Source organism: Tiliqua scincoides, chromosome 3 (assembly GCF_035046505.1).
Source record: "Tiliqua scincoides isolate rTilSci1 chromosome 3, rTilSci1.hap2, whole genome shotgun sequence".
Classification (NCBI taxonomy): domain Eukaryota; kingdom Metazoa; phylum Chordata; class Lepidosauria; order Squamata; family Scincidae; genus Tiliqua; species Tiliqua scincoides.
In genome coordinates this window covers 10,975,288-11,000,010 of record NC_089823.1, presented here as the reverse complement: position 1 = coordinate 11,000,010, position 24,723 = coordinate 10,975,288, and the positions used below count along the sequence as shown (strand labels likewise).

The 24,723-nt window shown below is 45.1% G+C and overlaps 1 protein-coding gene across 1 annotated transcript in view; it reads right to left on the bottom strand.

Moving 5' to 3' along the window:
• TMEM135 (transmembrane protein 135) overlaps positions 1 to 24,723 on the bottom strand; it is a 211,938-nt gene that overhangs the window by 9,389 nt on the left and 177,826 nt on the right. The window contains exons 7-12 of the mRNA XM_066621837.1: positions 19,510 to 19,551; positions 18,822 to 18,968; positions 13,577 to 13,646; positions 7,975 to 8,142; positions 4,900 to 4,963; positions 4,317 to 4,393 (exon numbers count right to left, since the gene is read on the bottom strand). Of these exons, the coding sequence (XP_066477934.1) occupies positions 4,317 to 4,393; positions 4,900 to 4,963; positions 7,975 to 8,142; positions 13,577 to 13,646; positions 18,822 to 18,968; positions 19,510 to 19,551 (568 nt within the window). The remainder of the gene's footprint in view (positions 1 to 4,316; positions 4,394 to 4,899; positions 4,964 to 7,974; positions 8,143 to 13,576; positions 13,647 to 18,821; positions 18,969 to 19,509; positions 19,552 to 24,723) is intronic.

Genomic DNA, 24,723 nt, shown 5'->3' with positions numbered 1-24,723 from the left:
TGAACAGTTTCCCGTGCAGCAATATGTGCAGTGCTGTTACCACTTGGTTAATGGTTGCTGGAATTCACACCAAATGTCACTCTAACAAATATATTTCCAGCTGTTCTTTTTTTTTTTTTTCTTCCAAAAACTTGCTTCAACAAACTAGCTAAGAGAAATAAAAGATGAGGGTGTACATAACACAGAAAGGGATGTAGTATAAAGGACAATTGTATCAAATCCTCAGGAAAATGAGGTTATAGAAATGCTGGGCAAAAAGTCCACATTCCGTAGCAAGGAAAGCTGTTTTTGGTCAGAATAGGCCACATAAATTATTCTTCATAATTTATACTGCACTCTTGGTTTATTATGGAACTGGGTGAGGATAGACGGGAATAAAAAGGGAACACTACAAGGCAAGGTTTGGGTGATCAGGTGTATCGCATGTGTGAATAAATTATGGAGAGATGGAGAGCTGTGCCAGAGACCTCAGGTCCTGCCTTCTGACTCCGGGGTGATGGTCACCCCTTTTGCTGTGATTTCCAAGCCCCTACAAGGTCCAACATTCCAGCCTCATTCAGTTCTGCAACCATGAGGATGAGGCATGCTCTTAGCAATGACAAAAAGAATGAAATTCTTGGGATGCCACATTCCGATACCAGAATCCATGTTTGCATGGCGAAGGTGTAGAAGTATACAATTTACCCAGCTATACAAACACAATTTACTCCCTGCAAACAATTTAAGCAACAATCCCATGGACTTCAGTGGCATTTAATCCTCTTAAGTAGTTTGAGGTTTGTGGCTATTACCACAGAATCAGAAAGAGGGACACTGAAGGATTTTAACTGATTACAACTCTTTTAGGTTTGCATTTCTGCTACTTTTTCCAGGCAACAAAATACACACCTCGCATAATTATATTGCATGATTCAGTGTTTCTCGAACCGTGGCTTGGGACCCGCTAGGTGGGTCGCAAGCCAATTTCAGGTGGGTCCCCATTCATTTCAATATTTTATTTTTAATATATTAGACTTGATGCTCCCATGGTATGCGACTGCATTTGGGGAAATGTTACAGACCTGTACTTTTAACAAGCTACTATGTCAGGGGTTTTCAAACTGGGGCATTGTGATGCCCCAACCTGAGGGTCCTGGCGTCTGCCCCCTTAAGGGGCAGGGGCAGCGAGGAGGCAGGGAGGAGGCAGTGACATGATCCCCAGGATCATGTAGCTCAGGGGGCTGCAGGGGCTTGACTGGACTTACCAGAGCCTCCTGCAGTCTCCCAGGGGTGCGGGGGCCCTGCGCAACTGTCTGCAGGGCTCCCCGAAGCTGAAGAAGTGAAAGTGGAGCAATCGCACTCCACTTCCGGTTTTGTAGAGGTGGGGCACAATCACTCCACTTTCGCTTTCAAAGCTTCAGGGAGCCCTGCAGACGATTGTGCAGGGCACACCCCCGGGAGGCTGCAGGAGGCTCTGGCAAGTATAGCCAAGCCCCTGCAGCCCCCCCCAAGCAACGCGATCCTGGGGATTGCGTCACTGCCTCCCCCCCGCCCCCACAAGGACCACAAGCGTGGGTAGAACTGCAGTCTAGGATTGTTACAAATTTTCCTGCTTGACAATGTTACTTCTGGTCATGACATCACTTCTGGTGGGTCCTGACAGATTCTCTTTCTAAAAAGTGGGTCCCAGTGCTAAATGTGTGAGAAGCACTGGCATGATTCACTTGCTTCGAGGAGGATATTTTAAATCACAGGATTATGCCACATGATGAATTTTGCTAATATGGTATTATATTACAGGACTCTTAACTCATCAACTATCGTTGCAGCCCTGGAAATTGCAGGCTCTTTTTGGTTTTCTGAGAAAACATTAGAAGTTTATTTTCATCTGCATCGTTTTGCTTCCTAAGCAACGTGCTCCTCTTTGGTCAGTTAGCTTTGGCTGGTGTAACATGGCAAATCATGCAGCGTTTCTCATTTCACCACTGCCACGAAGCCCTGGAGTAAACTTGGAGAAAGCAAGCCGCAGGGGCCCAAGGCATTATTATAATACTGCGAGCTGGAAAACAGTGGCATTCGTCAATCGAGTTGTAAGCACTTAATAAAGTGAAAAGATGCGAAAAGCAGAAACCAAGACAGGAAACGCTGTATCACCAAGCGGATTCTTGATGTATTTAAGTCCTGATTGTCCCTCCCTGGGGAATCTTTTAGTTGAACCTACTTTCTGCCAAATTCCACCAACACAGATATCCCAGAAGTACAGCCAACACACAAACATCATTTTACTCAGACTGCTGTTTTTAATGAAACCGCTGCTTCCAAGACTGGCTTTCCTTGCCTGCTGTTTTCTGCCTTTTGGATTTTTTTTTTGCTCCCTTTCTTCATGCAAGACAAAAATCCCCACAATTGTCAGCCTGAATGACAAAGTCTGACCTGAAAATAAGAGAAGTTGCCCGATGTTTGGGGAGCAGGCATGAGTGAACCCAGCTACGTTTTTTGCAGGGTTACGTATGATACAGGAAGGGATACGTGCGGGGCTGCTGGTGTCTCCCCATCTGATTGGGATTACGTGAAGGACCAACACAGGACCTTTCCATGTTGAGATGATGTGCACAATTGTGATGATTCAAAAGCCACCTGAACAAAGTTTGGTTCTGTGTTGGATTATAGCCAAAGTGTTCACTTGTTTCTATTTGCAGGTTAGGTTATTGCCTACTACAGCAGTTCTCAAAATGTGCATTGCAACACCCAGGCGTCATGGAACCCCCGCTGCCCAGCAGTGGGACAATGGCGCAAGCCTCCAAACAGCTGCAGGAGGCTCAGCGTGGTGGACTCAGCTGCTGGGGAAAGTCATTCCGCCCTCCCTGACCCTCTTACCACTATTCTGAGGCTTATGTTTGGCCTCTGAACCCAGAAGTAAGTGGTGGTGATGTCATCACATGATGCATTCTGTGCCATTGCCACTCACTTCTGGGTTCTGAGAGTGTCAGCAGCGGTGAGGTTAGGAACCGTTAGTCTACTAGAAAGTTTCCACACATAGTCTTGATGGGGGGGGGGGGATGACTCCCTTCTTGGTCAGAAGTGGAGCCTTATATGCTGCATCTGGGAAGGATGATTGAGGGCATGGCTGGCCACCAGAAGCCAGATCACTCAGAGCTCTGCAAGCATCCCCTCTTGGTCAGATTGAGGCACATGGATGCAGGGCACGGATTAATGTGGCCAGATGTTCATAGCTGATGAGAATATCATGGTTAACGTTAAGATGCTGCTCTGGAGGCGTTTAAGGAGAAGGTTCTTTCCCAGGTTCTTTATGGCTCTCCTGTCTGGTATAAGGTTATCAACCAACCACTAGAACGCATCCAAGCCTCCTTTTTACGGAAGACTTTGGGCTTACCCAGGTGCGTTCCCTACTTAGTTCTGTGTCTCGAGGTGGGGTTAATTTGATTAAGGACTACTGCATGGTTAAGACTTCTGAAATTTTGGTTTAGGATTTTATTTAACCCTGCCTCCTCTGGTCTAATGCACCAATTATTATCGGATCCAGTCCTGCCTATAGAGATCACTGGTCTTCTAACTAAAATTAAGTCAATAGGGCTGGACACTGCAGAATTAGGTATGATTGGCTGTGATGCAGCTTACAGAATCGTTAAAGGAAGAATTCTTGATATCAAACAACAAGAGCTGTTTAGTGCCGCCAGAACCACATGTTCTCCACTCCATCTCCGTATTCCAGTCGGTTTTGGGAAACCGGCCTCCTTCTTTTACCACCTGGTGTGCCCACAGGCCCGGAGAGCTTTCACACTGGCAAGGTGTAACGCTCTTCCATCTGCCTTATTAACTGGCAGGTTCAGCGGTATCCCCTACTCAGAGAGGAAATGCAAGTGTGGTAGGGATTGCGTTGAGACTTTAATGCATACCTTTTTTTACTGCCCGCTACATGATGCATCACGCAAGAAATATCTAGGCCCATTGTTAGCTAGGATGCAGGGCTGGGAGGATTCAATCATGCTTCAGTCTCTCCTTTCTACACCTGATTCTGAGACTCTGGATAATGTCGCTTCCTTTTTATCTGGGGTAATAGCCAGGCAGAGCCCTGGGACTCTGGGTAGTGACTGATGTTTATGCTTATGTTGTGTTGTCTTTGTATATTTCTGTTTTGTTTTGTTCTTTCTCTGTATTTTATGCCAATAAAGGTCTTACTGAACTGAACGTTAAGATGCAAGTATATTCGCTGTTCCTGAGGAAACTTGCAAGGTTGGTTTTCTTCCTCTACCTTGCTGACCAGCTAGATGCAGATATGATCAGAGACTTCCTCTCCCCAAGTACACAAAGCTTACCTCCACTAGTTTGGAAGCCAGGTACATGGAGATAGTAGTACTTCTGTAAAACATCATTGATAATCCTGCCAAGGACCCTGGATGAAGAAGAAAAAAATCATTCCCATTCTTGCTACTGTATAGCACATAACCCTATAGCTCTATTATCTAAATAAACTGACCAACTCATCCCCAGAATCTGCCATACATGCCTAAAATTTGCAGTGGAATTTTTTCCCCGGGTTTCGCCTTCAATTTGCTTCCTTCTGACCCTCTTAACCTGTGTGACTATTCTTCTCACCAAAAAGTGACCTTTCACTTTGCTCACAGAAGCTGAACAACTGTGTGTATTCTATTCCCAACAACTTCATTCTTTCCACTGACTGTTCATGATCATTCTATACCACAGGAGGTGTATTAGCTGCTGTTAACACACCTCCTGTGCACAGGTGTCTGCACTGCCATCTCACCACCACCCCCTCCACCCCAAATCCACAAAGGTGTTCCAAGCAAGGCTCCAGGGTTCCTCTAAATGGCAGACAGATGCTTACACATGATTAGCCCTGGACAGCCAGATCATCAACATGAAGAAATGTAAACCCACCTGCGATAAGCGCATGCAGTTCATCATCCAGGTTCCGTACCCAGCGCAGGAAACAGCTCGTACCCTGTATTTTAAAGACCAGCAGAATAAACTTGTTGGATGAAACAGCATAATGATTTAGTTACAAAGCTGTCAATGATAGCTTTAAACTGTAATCAAGTACAAAGAGGCCTATGATTACAGTTCCAGCTCTGAACTGGGTAGCTTTCTCAGCACCACCATTTATAAAGTAATCAAAACAGGGTATCTGGAAACAGATTACATTAAAAGGTCATTCTTAAACAGGACAACAAGGTGTCAGCCAAATCCAACAGAAGTGTGTATCCAACCACTTTCCTTTCTGTCTTGTTCATTGTATTCTTCCCTTCCCTTCTTAGAACATCATCTACTGCACAGTTATGTCCTGGTTAGCAATATTTTACCCAAGACCCTTCTTCACTTGAGCTCCTTTGAGTCTTATCCTACCCTTGGCAACTATAGCAGGATATATTCTAGTGGCAACATTTTACGTGCTTGAAAATGGTTATTATGGAAAATCTATTTTCAGCCTTCCACATGTAATGCAGAACAAAGGAGGTAAAACTCTAGACTATGCCACTTTAGGCCACGGGGGCATGCACAAAAGTGGATATTTTTGAATTCACAAGAGGTCCCTGAATGTAGTAAAGTAGCACAGAACAGAACATGTAATGCAGGGAACTCTCTTTCCCTTATGTAATAGTTTACAACATGCAGGGAGCTTTTTAATGCAGAGGACCATTCAAAAATAAGACACACACACCTCTGTCCTGCTGTCTGATGTTGTGCAGTCCAGAATTCTATTACTTCTGTCTACCATCTCATTCTGTTTAAGGTAAACTAGTTTTGCCCATTCCAGACCAATTCCTCCAGGGTGCACTGGACCTAGAAACACTGGGCACGCAAGGAAACAGTTCACTCGATTGTGGCCTCATTTATACATTACCTCGAGTGGCCTGGTTGCTTTGGTGAGACTTCAGGTGAGACTACATCAACTAGCACAGCCATGCAATCCACCACAACCATGTGAAGTACTCCTTCCCCCACAAAAGGTAGGAGCAAATATTGAAGAGGTAGCATCCACACTAGTCTGAGTGATAGGTGAATGGGTCTTGTGCTATATATTGTATACAGTAAGAGTACAGATTTCTGTCTTTTATGGTCTCTTTTAGCAGATAACCTGCATGTCATGTCTTTCATACTTCCAGTGTGAGACTCCACAAGATGGACCACCTCCTCAACTCTTTTCAAATATGTCAGTCATATACAGGTATGCACCACTTAACAACGGGGATACGTTCTCTTATCCCCTTACGTGATTAGGTCATTAAGTGAACATTTAGTCCAATCTATTGCCATTTTTTGTAAACATAAGAACATAAGAATAGCCCCGCTGGGTCAGGCCAAGGGCCCATCTAGTCCAGCTTCCTGTATCTCACAGTGGCCCACCAAATGCCCCAGGGAGCACACAAGACAACAGATACAACCTGCATCCTGCTGACCTCCCCTGCATCTGGCAATCAGAGGCAGTTTGCCTTTAAAACCAAGAGCTCCCCTGCCAGACACTAGCTGGCTGCACAGGCTACAGGAGTTAGATTGCCTCTTCTTTGCATTAAGAGCCTCTCTGTTAACGTAAACAGACACTCTACTGTAGGCTACGAGAGACACAATTGCTTCATAAAGAGCAACTTTATTGTGCTTTGACTACCATCATATATGTGGTCCATTGTTAAGCAGCAACACCTGTAGTCCCACAGTGGTTAGGATATTCCTACCAGGCCCTTCAAATTAAAATCTAGCAGAATTTTCACCCTCTATAACAGCGGTTCCCGAAGTCTTACTCAGATGTTGGGACCACTGAGAATACTTGGGGGGGGGGGCAGGGGGAGTGGCCCTGTCATCATAGCAGTGATCACAGCACTGTGGGGACCCTCGGACATCCCTATGTACCTGGGGATATCCTGCAGCCACACGGGGGGGTGGGTCCTGGAGACTTGCAGGCTTGCATTCTGATCTCAAAGCTCACTTCTGGTTTATACAGAGTGAGCTCCAAAATCAGAACGGAGCTCGTTGCAGCCACACGGAGGATCGTGGAGGCTGCTGAAAGCCTCCAGGACCCCCCTCCTGGAGACTGCAGGACATCCCTAGTAATGTGGGATGTCCAAGGGTCCCTGCAGTGCCACAATCGCTGCAGCACTGTTGGGGACCCATTCCTGGGCCACTCCCCTTAACGTGGAATGGCCCAGGTTTTGTTCCCAATGGTGGATTTGGGAACCACTGTTGTGCATAAAAGAATCCACATTTGGAGATCAAACAAGCCATTTTACAACTAAGAGCCAATGAAAAGGGAAACTCTGTTCTTTCTTCGTCTAGCAAAAACACAATCTACAGACTACAAGCCCGATCCTGAGGTCTGCGGCACGGCTTAAGGCACGTTTGTGGGGCTTACTGCTGGGCTCCCGCCGGAGTTAGCCCAGCTCCAGCCAGCTCTGAGCCAGCACGCGATGGGCACCCGGGTTCCGTGGCTCAGCGGTCTCCCAGACCGCCGGGATGCAGAACGGGAGATGGGGGCGTGGTCAGGGGTGTGGGGGAGGCATTCCGTGGAGGGGGAGGCATGACCAGGGGCGTGGGGGAGGCATGTCGGGGGAGGGGTGGGTCCGCAGAGCCGAGCTCCGCAGGATCCAAGGCGCTCGGGCAGGGCTGCTTGCCCTACATGAGCGCCTTTACTTCAGCAGCGACCAGTGAGTAGCCCCATTGCGGGGCTGGTTCCCTTTTCCCAAGGAGCCTCCCGCAGTGGCGTGGGAGGTGCGGGATCCAGCGGGAGCCCTCCGTGGAGCTGCTGGGTCCCGGAGCTCTGGGCAGCTCAGGATTGGGCTAATTCTCATAGTAAAAAAGAAACACGACAAGAATGATGATCAATGTGTGTGAGTGAGTGAGTGCAATGTCTTAGGCTCAGGGACAATAAAGATACTCATTAAGTGTTATTGCTGCTGCAGCACAAGGGCAATAATAGAATTTATTCTAACATTTTACATTTTCAGCGCTTTAGAAACTTACTTTGTATATACTGACAAATGACCCCAGAAAGGCCCCAAGTTGGAAATTTTCTTTGTTATAGAAGAGCGAGAGCAGCCGAGAAGGTTTTGTAAACAGATGCCGGAATGCTGATGGGATTCGAAGGCAACACTGGATCAAGTAACCGACACTAAACATCCTAATGAAGCCCTAGAGAAGATATTAAGAATGTGACATTTAGAGAGAAAGGGAGGGAGGGAGGCAGAGCAAAAAATAAACAAACAGAAGGAACAGTGTCAGGCACTCCACAAATAAACCTCACTCTGAAACAAAACCTTGGAAAGGTTTGCTCTGCTAGCATTTGCTGAAACATCTTGGAAACTGAAACCAAATCTCCACTTCCATTTAACCTTTCCTGGAAAACACGGATTGTGCCATTCTTCTATTCCCAAAGGCATGTCTATATTTATTACATTTTTATCCTATGTTTCCTCCAGTGTATGTATATCTTTCAGGGCAGCATACACAATTCCTGACCCATGAAGTCATTCAGAAAGGATAACTAGTCCAACAATTTCCAGGGAACTCTACGGCTGAGAAGGCAATGTCCGGGTGCCCACCGCGCGCTGGCCTAACCTGGGCCTCCCCAGTTTCACCCAGACACTCTAAAGTCCATTCCACACTGGGTATCAAACAGGGGCTCAAACAATTGCTTCTGGAGGACTCCAATCCAGAATTTGGATCTGACTTGAAAAGGCAAACAAATGAGTTATATTTAGTTTCTGCTATGCTCAAGCACTTGGCTCTTTCCAAACCATTTTGCAATTAGTCTGATGAAGAAAACATTAAAGCAAAGGGAGATCTATAAGCTGATCTGTTAAAATATTAAAAAATAAATGGTTTGTTGGGCTTCAGGTAAGTTAGTATAAAAATAAAGACCACAGAAGAGCCCAGCTGAGCACCATCCTAAGATTGTGCAGGGCTGGCTTAAGTTTCTTGCTCCAGCCCAGGGGGGTAGCAAATATGCCGTAAAGCATATTTGCGCCTCCTTGAGTGTCAGCTGGACTGGTGCAAGGATGTATGTGGAAGAGAAGGGGTGGGGCCAGAACCCAGCAGTCATGCCGGATCCTGTCCCCATTCCTGGGCAGCCTGGGGCAGTTCCTCTGCCTCTGTAGGTGGCACAGATCCAAGTAGACCCATCGGGGCTGCAGAGGCTCTCCCCAGGGTAAGGGGAAGCAATTCCACTTGCCCCAGGTGGAGGCGCTTTCAACCCCAAACTGGCGCTGAATACTGGCAAGTTAGGATTGCGCTGTTACAGTCTAACTAATCCAAGCTTTGAGGCTATTCATTAGAGCTGCCTCATTACAAGAAATGAATCAAGTTTTTTAAAAAAAACAACAAACAATAATACTTATAAATAAAATATTACTTGTCAGTAAGTAAATATTATTCCTTTCTAGATCACCCTTTTTAAAAGTCTCGTAAAGGTAGGTGGATCCTGATAAGAGAGCCCTTTTAAAAGTGGATCTCAGTGCTAAGTTTGAGAACTACTGTTCTATGCTGAGAATTCTTGCTTAAATAATAATCTTTTCTTCCAAGAAAAGACTGAAGGCTGAAGTTCAGGCTGAAGTTTAGGCTGAAGTTCAGGCTGACAGGTCATTAATTTCTAGAGCCTCCTTTTTTAAAAATCAGTATTGAATTGGCTCTAATGGCTTCAAGTGCTATCTCTGCTAAGGATTAATTGTGTTACTTTTATGATTATTTCTATTAGAGATTCAAAGATGCAGACAAAAAAAAAGTTATTCATCAGCAAATAACACCATGCAGATGAATCCTTTTCAACAGACACATTTAAAAACTCAGTAACAAATTATGTTCTAACACTGCAACTCAATACTAGGCAAATGTTCAAAACAGAGTTCAGCAACAAACCAGATGTCTTGGACATCTGTAGCAATATGTTGATAGTAAAATAAATGGAAAATTGTACTGTCCCAAATCGTAATAGCTTTATTAACCCACTTTTTCCTTTGCTTCTACCGCCTGATTCATCTACTAAACCAGACCATTTGCTGTACAGACTACTAGACAGACAATAACAAAATCAGAATAGACTATGGGCCACAGGGTGACTTTATTAGTCCTAAACTCTCCTTGTTCTCACTTGACCACCAAATTCTTTTACATCCTGTTCCTCTTCTCTTTCTTTCCCCTCTCCAATGGTCTTGTTTCTTGTTCCCTATTCCTACCTCTCCAAGGCATAGTCTGGCTGTACTCCGTTAATTCAAATTCTCTCACTTCCATACCAATTTTCTCCCTTCATGTCTCATTTCACAGGAACTAGGATGGGAGAATGTTAACTGGAAGTACAACTGTAGCTACTGGACCCTGAATGGGAATGCTCAAGTGTACAAACAAGTAAGATAAAGAAAATATGTTTGGCGAGAAAGAAAAATATGACAAGTAGGAAAAGCTGCAGGCAGCCCTTCATTCCAGAATGAAAGAAATCTAACCCCTTTATAAAGAAAATTTAAAAACCACATAGGCCTTTCCGTAAGTAAACATCTCCTGCTAATTTTGTCCAGAGACATGCTTAGGAAAAATTCAACAATGCCAGCCACTTGCTTAAAAGACACATCTGTCCAAAGACACAGATCAAACTAAGAAAGAAATAATCCAAGCAAAATAATTTTGCATCTGCTTAATAAATATACAAGCATAATCACATACGTCCTAACCTGGCACCAGGACCATTGCTTGTTATTCCTTAGCCTGACCTAAGTTCAGTCATGCATTACCAAGGAGCCACAAGGGTTTTCAAAACAGAGCCGGACAGGCCAACCATACCATAGAAGCTTCTCAACAGGCCACAGCTTCAAATAGTAGTTTCAGGTACGGGTTTAAACAGAAACCTTGATTAAATGTAACCATGGCTCTCATTAATGCTGATTAACAATTCACTGCAGTTAGGCTTGGCTGAGGGTGGGGTGGTTTCATTGGTTGAGGGTGGGGTGGTTTCATTCAACCAGAAAGAGTGGGGGGGGGGGGAGTAAGTTATCCATGGGTACAATGGTGAAGTAGTTGGCAAAGTTATAACTGCACTAGCCCCAGAAAGGGATGATGAGCTCAAAAGTGAAAAATCAGATGCCAATTTCCATATCATGCAGAAAAAGAGGGCTCATGCCAACAAATCATAATTTATACTAATAGGTATATACTAACTTATGAATGCCTGATTATACTGTATTACTTGCTGAACATTTAGGGACTTCTTAGGAAACTGTTGTTTCCCAGTTCTGTCACTAGCAGTGAGAGGTCATCCTTTCTATTTTAAATACATTATTAAACATTTCTTGTGGACATATTTATAGTGCAGGTTGCTGCACATATATCACTTTACTGTCTCAGTATGGAAGAATTTGGGGAACCTTTAAAAGGGCCACCAATAGCTATGATGGCAGTCAGTCATAATATGCATGTACAGTGAAACATAAACCAAGGAAGACTGTTCAAATGAAAGACACTGCATCTTATGTAGGGCTGAAGTAGACTCCAGAGCAGAAAGCATGACCACACCCTTGAGTTACTGAGCAGACTACAGCTAAATCCAACCATTGCCAGTCTGTTGATTATCTCTCCTATCTGAAAGTCAAAGACTTTTGGTATCTCACCAGAAAATAGAAATCCAAATATACTTTATTCAATTTAGTTTTCCCAGGAAGTGGGAAAACTGTAAGTGTAGGTTCCTGCTACCTAGGAGATTAAATATGATGCATTCCTATGTTGGTTCACTGAAATAAAGGCATGATTTCCATCTAAATTATCCTAAATTGTTCAATAAGGTACTGTAACCTGTACTCATGTCTCTACTGGGGGCCTGAAAATGTGCTTAAAACTGTTTTACTGGGTTGAATCACATGGTTAACCAGCTGGCTGTGATGAGCTAAGGAAGGTAGACACAGGGTACTTTGTAGAAAGTAGGAGTCCCCAGTTCAGTACCAGATTATACTATCTCAAAACATACAGATGATCGAGCTGCACCTTCTGCTTTTCAGGCTGTTGAAAAGCCAAGTAATTAACTGTGAAAATCCAAAAGACAGAAATATGGCAAATAAAACTGCAGACAACTCAGAAAAGAAAGTCGCTCTCCCCTGCGCACATTATGCGCAAGACTGAATTTGCTGGAGCCCCACCAAGACACATGTAAGCAGGTGCTTCCACCTGTGCCAGTTTAATTCCAGCCAAAACAATCTCCCCACACAGAGAACTCATCCAAAGGAAAGAAAACCCACACCGATCATATTCTGGGAGAGGATAATTTACATCAATGGACATGGACTGCCCTCCCTCCGTGCAACAACTGTGGACTTTCTCTCATTACCCTTAAAATACATTCACAGGCTAGGGGAGTCCAAAAAATCTACCTCAGTGTGCCAGAGAGGCACAGCTGTATGGGTGCCGCGGCCGCTCAAGCTGCCGAGCGCAGCACATTCCCGGTACTTGAGTTGGGGGAACGGCTGCAAGCAGGATCTGTTACACGGTTCTGTGTGTAATTAAATTAGTCAAGACTCTCAGTGCCTTGCTTCTCACTCACTTTAGGAGCTTACAGCAGACATTAACTGAACACTCCTGCAACATGCAACCTTGTAAAAAAAAACAAAAAAACCTTGCTCTGGCAAATATTTTCTGATGAATAATCTGATCCTTTCGCATGAACACCGTAGACTGTGCATCACAGTACAGAAGTCCTGCGATCCTCCCACAAGAATGGTCTCTCTGAGTCAGACCACAGGTCTATCTAGCCCAGCAATCTAACGCCAGCCAGCCAAACAGGTACAAACAGAACATGTTTGTCCTAAAAAACGGAATACAGTCAGTTCTCTTTATATGCAAATTTGTTATCTGCGAATTTGCTTATCTACAAGAGGCAGAATTGCTACCTACCTCTCATTATTCACAATGAGAACTGTGGGGGCGCGGGGGAACGCGGGGGCGAGAGAGGTTGCCGGAGGAGGAGGAGAGAAAGTGGTCTCCGCACAAACAGAAGGCAGTACTGGCATTGTACTGAAGGAGGGAGAGGAAGAGACCCCTATATAGCATGCAGTCAGTGGGGGAGGGGATTGTGGTAATCACATCCAGCCAATTATACTCTGGGTGCTGGACGGGCGCCCGTCCTCCACTGCTCAGCGGTCTCACAAACCGTCGAGCTGCGGCACAGTAAGCAGGCTTAGGGAGGGGAGGGGGCGTTCTGGGGAGGGGGGAGGCGTGGGGAGGGCGGAGAGAGGGCAGGCGGGAGGTACGTTAGGGAGGGAGCAGGGAGGCAGGTCTGGTGGAGCTGAGCTCAGGATTGGGCTGTCCAACAGCAATTAAACTGAATATGGAGCGATATACCCTCAATTCAACATAGTATTCACATGAAGTACAGACGCTAAAATGAACACTTGCATAAAAGGCACCCATCTGCTTCAACATACAGTTTGTGCCTAAGCTAGACCCTTTGAAACACTAAGACATTTTGAAGTAACACAGGTATGTGGGACCCCAAAGAAGAAATTTAATGACTCCACTCATTCGGCACACACTTTTTCTGTGTGCCACTTTTTCTAGTTAGGGCAACTGATGAATGCTTGTTTTTGTCACTCACTTTAACGCAATATGAGATGCAATTATCTTCGTAGTGTTTACAACATCTGTGCCGTGGCCCATGCTTGCATCTGAAAAAGAAAACCAGACCACATCAAATATTCATTATTAATTGCACTTTGCATAACAAAAGTACTAAATGTGTTGTATTGTTTTAGTGTGGTGTTAGCCACCTTGAGCGCCTCCGGGGAGAGGAAGCAGAGATGCAAAGATTTGAAATAAATAAGTGTTCTATTTTCCCCACAGCATTCAGAACGTTCCTTTGATTTCCCTAGGCACTCAGAATGCCTCTAAGGATGAAGTACAGCTGAAGACACTTTCATCTTGTCAGAGTTCCTGGTTAACAGAAACCAAAGTGCACCATCAAGTCAGAGAAAAAGGGACAGTGACCATTTGTAGACCCTTGTGAATTGCAACTTTCCATACTCTAGACATGCCAGTTTTGTATAAATAGAGAAATACAAGGAGTAGCTTTGGAACAGGCTAGGGCCTAACTTCCTGTTAACAGCTGTTATTTGGGGCAGTGGTTCTCAAAGTGGTGGGTCACAACCCACCACTGGAACCGAAATGGGTCACTTTCCTCTTAAGGGGTGAGACCCATAAATGGGTGAACTGACAGCGCTGCAGCAGTCACGGAGCCACAGGCACACAGGTACATTGCAACATACCCGGGGACAGACGGACTGTGCAGCCTCCCAGAGGGTCCTGGAGGTTCGCAGCCCCCCTCTGCGAGCCTCCCCTCCATTGCAGCGAGCTCCGACTTGCAGTTGGAGCCCACTTTCGGTTTGCAGTTGGAGCTCCAGAGTGCAGAGTTTCCAAAACCGGGTTTTGACTGCAGATCGGAGCTCACTGCAACAGACCCATTTATGGGTCACACCCCTTAATGGAAAAGTGACCCATTCCGGTCCCAAAAGGGTCCCAAGGTGGATCATAAAGTCAGTTTGCAGAATCTATTGACACAAGACATGTTAATAGTAACTAACCTTGGATGGCTTTAAAAGGAATTGACCAAGTTCACGGAGAAGAAGGTCTATCAATGACTACTAGTCATGATGGCCACCTCCAGGTACACTAGCAGTATGCCTCTGAATATCAGTTGCAGGGGAGCAATGGTAGGAGAGGGACATGCCATTCTCTTCTGCTTGTGGGCTTCCCAGAGGCAGCTGGTGGGCTACTGTGGGACAGTGGTGTACTTAGGGCATCTGGCACCAGGGCTGTGATGTCAGATGTCACCTCCTGAAAGTGCCTGACCCAGGAGTAATTGTGGTGGATTGATGACATCACCGACAATTACTTGCGGATATATGGGATGCTTGAAGTGGTTGTGAACTGCTCTCAGCAGCCAACAGCTTGTTTTGCTTTTTTTTCCCACCAGAGCAGTCAGCCACTCAGAGCGACTTGCAACCGCTCAGAGCAGCCGTGCGCCACAGGCAGAGAGACATGGTGGATGGGCTGGCACCTCCTCCGGATATGCTCCTCCTTGGAATCCATTGATGCAGGCTGGGCACCACCTCAAGACATGGTATCCAGGACAATGTACCCCCTGCCCCTCTTAGCTACACCACTGCAATGGGAAATAGAAGGCTGGACTAGATGGGCCTTAGGTTTGATTCAGCTGAGTTCCTCATCACTCAAAACTAACAATCCTTATAAAGAAAGACCATCATTAAACAACAGAATTTAAAAAATGAAACAGAGTTCCTGAAAGGAATACAAACATTAGAAAACAAGCAGATAGCAGCAGGGGACAACAGACTCAACAGGGGAGTTAGTTTAAAACTGAAACATCTGGTGAAATAAAAAGGGTTTTAACTAGCATCAAAAATTCAGCAGAAAGGGGGCTAACAAGAACCTCCAAGAGCAGTGAGTTCCATAACCTAAGGGTTGCGGTAGAGAAGGCCCAGCTCCATGTCCCCACCAACCAGATGGCAGAGAACAACGAAGCAGGGCCTCTGATGATGACTGGGGAGGATGAACAGATTCATGTGAGAGAGATGGTCCTTCAGGAACCTCGATTCTAACTATTCAGGGCTTTAAAGGTAGTAATCAACATCATTAATTGAGCCTGTAAATGCACTGGTAACCTCTGCAGATATCAAGTAGGAGAGAGTTGCATGCTCCCAAGAAGAGGCTCCAACAAGAACCATTGCTGGGTTCCTTGCTTAAAATTCCTGAGCACTTTTCTACAGGAGCACATATACAGTGCATCACAGTGGACCAGTCTTGATGTGACTAGGGCACATGCCATGCTGGCTACATTTCTCTTCATTGGAAAAGAATGCAGTTGGAATCCAAGCTGACACTGTGTAAAGATGCTCCTAGCCACAGTTGTCATCTGATTATTCAAAAGCAGGGCTGGATCCAGGAGTACCCTTAAACTGCAGACCTGGTCTTTCAGTGGGAAATGAACGAGGTGGCAGAACCTTATTCAAAGCAGACTGTACAAAGGCAAGTCAGCTTTCCTGCTGATACTAGTAACATCTCTCTTGTCAGGGTTTAGCTTCATTTGGTAGCCCAAATCCAGTCCATCACTCTCCACAAGACACTGGTTCAGGACTTCCACCATCTCCCTAGAATTAAATGAATATGAGAGCTGGAGCTGGATGTCATCTGCATATTGACACCACCACATTTCAAGGCAGTCAGTCCCCAAACCAGACTGGGTTCCTGTCCGGTTAATAAGGATCAAATAACTGGCATCATCCAGAAAACCGGAAGTTGTGCTATCACCAGCATCTCAAAAAATCTTCCCCCAAACAATTAAATCAGAGATTGTCCCATAATTTGCTTGTATGGCTGGATCCAATGAGAGACTTCTTAAGTCAATTGCCTCACAATTGCTCGTTTTAAAGTGGTTTTAGAGAAAACTGCAACAGGGCACTAAAGCCTGTACTGTTCAGATTTCACAATAGGTTTCTTCACCTCCCCTTCACTTTCCATAAGCAGCAGAACTACGCAAATTCAACCATCATGAGGACTTCCAAAAGTCTTATTCTGGACAGAGAATTTGAAAAAAGATAAATGCTTTTGGGAGGGCTGTCCAGTTGTTAAGACACATCAAGTGGAATTACTAGGAAATCAATTTGATACTGGCTGAAGAAATTAGATTTTCTTGTAGTCAAGTATTTGTGGTTTGAGCACAAAACATTACTCAGTCTTTGTATCGTGCCAAATATTTTTTGGAAACTTTGAATTATGCGCTGCAAAGCATGTCAGTCATAAATCATCCAGGAGGTCAGTTTGTGTAGCAAAAATTGTAATGAGGATGTGATCGAGTTACAGACGTTTAGGCTTAGGCTTCGTTATATCTAAAAGGAAACCATATGGGAGAGAAACTTGATAGAGGATTAGGATTAAGAACTCAATGGTTTTTCAGGCATATGCAAGTGGGACATTAGAAATACCAAAGGAAGTTCACTCCTCTTAATTGTGGATCATTTGAGCCTTTTCTTGGAATCCCTGCAGTGAAGAGTTTCATTAGTGGGGCCTACTGACCATGCTTTGCTAGCTCCTAGTCATGCTTCATGTGTCTGTCAATTGAATTCAAGAGCTCTTTATATGAACCCTCCTAAAACAAAAAGTCCTGCCTCTCCTCCCCCACCCCTGTATTTTACAGGTTCACTTGGGGACCGTTCCTTTAACATCATGCAAAGGCCTTCAAATCAAACATAAGGAAATGAGGATTCTGGCAGCAGGATTGGGTTGCCTTGCTCTTTGTCCTGCTGCAGTGCTCTAAAGCAGGGGTGTCCAAAGTTTTTGGCAGGAGGGCCACATCATCCCTCTGGCACTGTGTCGGGGACCGGGGGGAAAAAGAATTAATTTACATTTAAAATTTAAATAAATTCACATAAGTTTACATAAATAAATATATTAAAGATGAACTTCTATGAATGAATGAAGGTCTTGCAATAGCTCAAGAAAGCGCCCTACAGGTAGACCACAGCTGTGATACAAGGACATCTGCAAGAGGGATCTGAAGGCCTTAGGAATGGACCTCAACAGGTGGGAAACCCTGGCCTCTGAGCAGCCTGCTTGGAGGCAGGCTGTGCAGCATGGCCTTTCCCAGTTTGAAGAGACACTTGGCCAACAGTCTGAGGCTAAGAGGCCAAGAAGGAAGGCCCATAGCCAGGGAGACAGACCAGGGACAGACTGCACTTGCTCCCGGTATGGAAGGGATTGTCACTCCCGAATTGGCCTTTTCAGCCACACTAGACACTGTTCCAGAACCACCATTCAGAGCACGATACCATAGTCTTTCGAGACTGAAGGTTGCCAACAATCAATCATAACAGGCCTTGCACAAAGCAAGGCCGGCCTTTCCTTTACTTCTGCTACTGCATCACAGACGTGAAACAGCAAGCAGTGGAGGAAGCCCTCATCCCACAGCTTACACAAGAGGTCAAACAGTCACTCTTACGCTGAGAGCAGTTCCGTCGGGCCAGTGCAGACTCCAACAAATCTCCGGAGGGCCAGAGGCTCATTGGAGACTGGGGGCTCCCTGAGGGCTGCACTGAGAGGACTCAAGGGCCGCATGTGGCCCCAGGGCCAGGGTTTGGGCACCCCTGCTCTAAAGAGTAGGTAGCAGTTGGTCTGCTCTGTACTACACTTTGGAGCCACACTTTGAAGTGTAGATGGCCAGAAGTCAGTACTGCAGCTTCCAGTTCAGCAGACACAACCTGATAATAAAATTCCAGCCACTGATCTGACCTGCAGTGTGATCAACAGGACTGCCTGCTTCTAGACTGCCAGACCCATTTGTGTACCTTAACCACTTACTTGGCCACCTGGTGACTGGTATGAATGTCTCCCTAATTCATCCCACTTTGAAGGTCAGTACCTGCTTGCCTCCATGTCACCACTCTGGACATTTATTTATTTAAAATATGTACAGGTCTCTTTTCCAATGTTCAAAGTGCTGCACAATATTTGTAAACACAGTAAAATACAATCATAAGACAAGTGCCATCAAAAATTACATAGTCTAGTCCAAAAACTATTATGAATGTTTTCAAGCAACAGCTCCTAACCGTTGCTCCCGAAAAATCAAGAAGTGGCTTATTTGAATTTGCCTTGCCTTATGTAGGAAGGCAATGACTCTTCTACTTTGTTGTCGCTTATGTGTTTAGTTAGAATAAATAATGATGCAAAAGATAGGTGCTCTAAAATTTAAATCATCATTCTGCAAGACAGAACACACATTTGAACACAGAAAGGACCAAAAGAAACCCTCAGCATTTCAAACTCACATTCTGTCCACAAGTTTCTTTGTTACAGCAATTATGTTCATTTGCTCTGTAATTTCTTCACAGTGCTTTATTTTTCCTTCTCTTCTCAGGAACACTGCTTCTGGTGCAAACGAATGAGTGGGAATTTCTTCTTTTCCTACAATGAATCTGAAGGAAAAGAGAAAAAAAAATATATCCATTCGTTACTTGATTTCTGGAATGCCAGGGAACAGTGGACTGCGGATGCCCCTGGCTGCGCTGTGTGACATGATAGCTAAGATCAGACCGCAGGTCATAACTGCAGGTTTTAATTTTCCATAGAAGCATATTACTAAGTAGAAATGTGTATGAATGTATAGGTTTAACAATACATAAAAAGTCAGGTTCCTTCTGTTTTTTTTATACTTGCCTATACAGAGTGTTGTAAAATTGTATGGCATCCCTTTAGCTTGGTAATGTGTTACTCAAGACTGCAAGCCTGCCCAGAACATAATAATATAATTGTGGATTGATGTTCTTTCCCTTCTAGATGTCATGAAAAGAAATGGAAATACTAAAAATAGTACTACAAAAATAACCAGTATATTGCTGAAAATCATTACTTTGGGAGAGATTAAATAGTTGTTTCAAAGTAATTTTTTTTCTTAATCTTACATAATGCTCAATTTGGGCTGGGCACTTTGGGCTCAAACTTATTAGGTTTACTTACTTTAGAGCTGAGAACGTAAATCCTTTCAAGCCATCCTTACACCTGAAATAAAAAGCATACATACATTTTGGGTGTGTTTATTTCAGTAGTACCCAAGCTCACGGAGGATTCACACAACAGAGATCATTTAGAACAGGGGCGCCCAAACCCTGGCCCACGGGCCACTTGCGGCCTGCTGCGAGTCCCCATCCGGCCCCCAGGGGGTCCCCCCATCTCCAATAGGCACTCAGCCCTCACCCCAGCCCACACTGGCCTGCCAAGCGAGCTCCGCGTCTTGCTTTCCCTCGCTGCCGCTGAGCTCAGTGGCAGCGAAGGAAAGACAGGCCCAGCGTGTGTGCAGGGTCTTTTATAGTCGGAAGGTAACGTGAGACTTGCAGATCTGCGTTACTTCCCACTATAAAAGACCCTTTGCGCTTGCTGGCTGGTCTCTTCCTGCCTTGCCCATGGGCTAGGTTGGGCTGGGCTCCCCTCCTGCAAACTGAGCCAGGGGAGTGCAGGAGAGAGAGAGATGGGGGGGGGAGTCTCTCCCTGCCTTGCCCATGGGCTGGGCTGGGCTCCCCTCCTGCAATCTGAGCCAGGGGAGTGCAGGAGAGAGATCCAGCGTGAGGGAGGGGAGCCCAGCCCAGCCCGCAGCACGTCTCCAAGGGAGGGAGGGCTGGTGGGCTGGTGGGCCGGCCAGGCAGGCAGCAGCAGCACATGCCGCCCTAGTTAGCAAGAAGGGCGATTAGGTGGGCAGGCAGGCAGGCAAGTAGGCATGCAGCTGGGCGAGCAGGCAGGCAGCCATGCGGGTGAGTGGGCGGCCAGGCAGGAGCACGTACTGCCCAAGCAAATGAGGGAGGGAAGGACAGAGGGCGAGGGGGCAGACGAGCAGGCGGGTGTATGTGTGTGAAAGTGTGGAAGATCCCCCTCCATTTGTGTGTGTGAATGGGATCATAAACTGGCATGAAGACCCTCCCCCTTATTAGGGTGAATGGAATCATAAACTGGCATGATGATCTCTCCCCTCCCACTTATTACGGTGAATAGAATCATAAACTGGTTTGAAGATTTCCCCCCCCCCTTATTAGTGTGAATGGAATAATAAACTGGATTGAATTCATTCATTCATTTTCCGCCTCTAATACATTCATTTATGTAAATTTATTCAAATTTGAAATGTAAATGAACTTTTTTTTCCGGCCCCCGACACAGCGTCAGAGAGATGTTGTGGCCCTCCTGCCAAAAACTTCAAGCACCCCTGATTTATAACATTGTAGCCCTGCAACCTATTGGTAAATAAGGTTTGAGTCATTTATCTGAAGGTAAGAACCCAAATGCCAAAGCGTACACAACAGTTATGCTGTTATGGTTCACCACTGCAACTTTTTAAAGAACTAATGTAAGGTGTTGACAAAAACCAAACTATGCAGAATTTCTCTTCAGGATTATAGAAAAACAAATGAAGCAAATTTTAGAAAAAGAAGGAACCATTTCAAGCCCACAATGGAAAAGGCTGTTTTGGTTTTGATTCCAACAATTGCCAAAAAGTTTTACCATTTGACCAGCAGATGTCTCTAATCAGCAGGAATTCAAAGAGCCACAACACATGCAGAGAATCTTTTAGAGGACTAATATGTAAGTAAACTTTATAAGCCAAGCTCTGAAAGGAGCTTCTCCCAAAACATTTTAAATATGGATATTATTATTATTATTATTATTATTATTATTTAGTATCCTCAGGTAGAGGACTACTGCATCAAAAATGCGTAGTGCAGGTTTTCTCCTTAAAGGACAAGAAAGCAGGAATGTTCCTAATAGATAAGGTTCTCGTGATTTTTGTACACTGATACACACTGTTAGCCAAATATCAAGCAGCTCTCAGTGCATTAAGTCTCTCTCCTTTCTACAAACCAAGTTTCTTATGTGTAGAGGGGGGCTTGGCCATAAAACAAAACTTGACTTATAAGAACTACTGGTTGTGTTCAGCTTAGTTTTGTAACCAGTGTAGTTGTTTATCTTTAGGTATTGGGGTTTAGCCATATGAACTCTAAAGGATTGCTGCTGATGACCAAGGCACCAGGGAGGATTGTAAAGAAACCACTGTCCTTGAAAGGCAGCCAATGGTACTTCCTGTAGAGCCTAAGCTCTCAGTAGATCCATGGCCCCCATCTGGACCTGATCCTGCCTCTGGGATCCCAGCAGCAAAGTGATAAGTGAGCAGGTCCAGGAACAAAAGAGAACTGCTCATCGGACTGCCTGAGCTTCTCTGTCAGTCAGACTATAAAGGAGGAGAAGGAAACTGGGCGAGGTGCTGTCTTTGGATCACAAGTCAGGAAGGGGTGGAATTTCCTTCATTTGCATGTTAGCTGTCAGCAGGTGCAACAGCTCAACTTGAGCACCCTACACAGCACCGGTTCCTCATTCTCATCTTGACTCTCACCATCTACCCCAGCCTTCTGTTCCAGCTTCCTGTTTCATTCTGCACTCTCCAGCCAACGGCTTCAGTCTCAAGTGCTCCCACCTTAACCCACATCTTGGGCTCCACATCCTAAGCCTTGAGTGCCCTTAGATGGCAGGTACAGCTAACAGCCCTAATAACTGCTGTGGAGACGGATCGTGTCACTACATCAGAGAGGTGTAAACCCATCATTTTTATAGCACATTATATTTTTATACTACAAAGGGACTGCATATATGGTACATGGAGGCCTAGCTAAAGAAAAGTTTAAGTGTTCAATAGAAACACTCTCTGAGATCCACGCGACAACTTTGCTGGTAATATAAGGGTGCATATGGAAATTCAGCTTACCCACAGTGCACTCATCCACCAAACTGAGCAAGCACCATTTGACCAAAAAATTACTTTTGAGTTTTTAAGGATCTGTTCATGCAGGGCTACGGTCATGTACATTATTTTATCTGGGGGACCCTCAGCAAGAAAAGTGTCCTAAGAATGTGTTCACAGGATTTAACTTTCAGAGACATGGGTACTTAATAGGCTGCTGCTGAGAATTCTCTGCCATATGATGTCTCACCCATTAGAGGAAAATTGGAGTTATGTCTATGCTAAAAATTTGAACCCATTTCAATTCTCTTAAGCAAGAACCTAGGAGTTGCAGTTCTGCGAAGGGACTGAAGCTCTCTAACGAACGTTTGTTGTCTCCAACTACATTTGCAAGGGAAGCCATGAGAGAGAAGTTGCTTTAACAGCACTTTATGGCATAGAAATGCCTGGAATGAACCATGTTTCAACCCCCCTCTGAACAGCTGTCAGCCTGCAATCATGAGCCGTTGGTCGCTAATCACCATCACACCTTAAGTTCTCAGTCCACATGGCCTCTGCTATGAGGAGTGCATGCACTTCACAGTCCTCAGGTGAAACCTTTCAATCCTTCCCCCAATCACTTGTTAAGAAACACTGCACAGCTTGCAGCTGCCTGGAAACAGAAGTCTTATATTTCAGCAATCACAAAAAGGATAGGAAATTATACTGACCAAAAATACGGGCTGGCTCTGTGATATTTTGAATCGGAAGGATAACTATTCTGTCTCTGTTTAAACCTATAAATTCTGCCTCAGGGCAGCATTTCATTATTTAAAAGCACATGGACCTCCCAAAGCCATTTGTAATATTCTTAGTTCAGTTTCTCCTCCTGACCATTGAAAAGCAACATTCTCAGGCTAAAGAGGAATTCTCAGTTGGTGAATATCCAAATATACAATACATGCCACCCCCTGAGACATTCCAGCAGATTTTCAGGAGACAAGACAGGTCTTGTATGCAATACTGAAAAACAAATTGTAAGGAGATGGGCTTAATGTTGTGCCTTACTCATGAGTCTGTTACAGGTATCCTGATGTCGGACAAGTGGGGTGGTTAATCTGAGTCAGAAGGAGACATGGGAATAAAGTGGTGCTATAATTTTCATTCTAGAAGTGCCCAGGACTGGCCTGAGTGGATCTGCTTCCTGAACTGAGGGAGATCCTCCATCCCTGTTGTCTTGTGTGTTCCCTGGGGCATTTGGTGGGCCACTGTGAGATACAGGAAGTTGGACTAGATGGGCCTTTAGCCTGATGCAGCAGGGCTCTTCTTATGTTCTTACGCATGCCGCGCCCTCAAAAAAACTCCGTTGCTGTTTTGCCATGACAGCCAGCTCCTTCTGAGCAAGGAGAGGCAGTTATCAATAGCCAGTCTGCCCTTCCAGCTCCGCTGCAGCCTCCTTCCTTTAAGCCAAGGGTCTCCAAACTACAGCCCAGGATTCACATCCAGCCTGCCACAAGATTTTTATCCGCAGCAACTTGGCTTTTTGTTAGAGTATTTGCTAATGTTTGACATATTACCCATTATATATAGTTTCCCAGTTTAAGCATGACATTATTTCTTTGTAATTGTCACATTTCTCTTTTGTTCTGAATCATATCATGATGATTACAAAAAAAATCCAAGTAAAACTTATTCATTCATTTAAATTTCATTCATAAAACTAATTTTTTTAAACCCATAAAACTGTGTAAAATATACAATGTGGCCCTTGTACTGAAAGGTTTGGAGACCCTGCTTTAAGACATCATGTTTGAAATCAAGAGTGTAGCATGCTGGGAGTGCTCTGATCCTCCTGGTTATCTCAAACAGAATCATGCCGAGGAGGGAGGCAGTGCAGGAGCAGAAGGCAAGGGGCAGGGTGTAGAGTGCTACACTCTGACTCTCCTTGTGCTTTTGGCTGTTTTCCTCACAGGACGATGAGGGTGAAGTGACGTTGTTGTTTCCCTTTCCTCTGGCAGTGCTGGAAGAAAACAAGGGCTGCTGCTGCCCCAATTCTCTTGTGCCTGCTCTCAGTGAATGGGAAGAGGATCAAAGACACAACTTAAGCAGCCGGGTAGGCTGAATGGGGTTGGTGGATAGAAGCAAAGTTTAGTTAATTCACTGCTTCCCCTCAACTTTCCACCTGAAGACAGCACTTCAGTCAGTCTCATGTCTAGGCTGAACCTGGGAGCAACATGTGGGTGCGCTGTGGAGAGGAAAGCTCAAAAGATTTCCTGTGTCCAGAGTAGCCCGAATGCCATTCAGCCAAACTCTTTTGCCTGGGTATCTGAACATAGGAACCTAAGAAGAGTCCAGCTGGATCAGGCCAAAGGCCCATCTAGTCCAGCTTTCTGGAGCTCACAGTGGTCCACCAGATGCCTCAGGGACCACACAAGACAAGAAGAGACCTGCAACCTGGTGCCCTCCCTCGC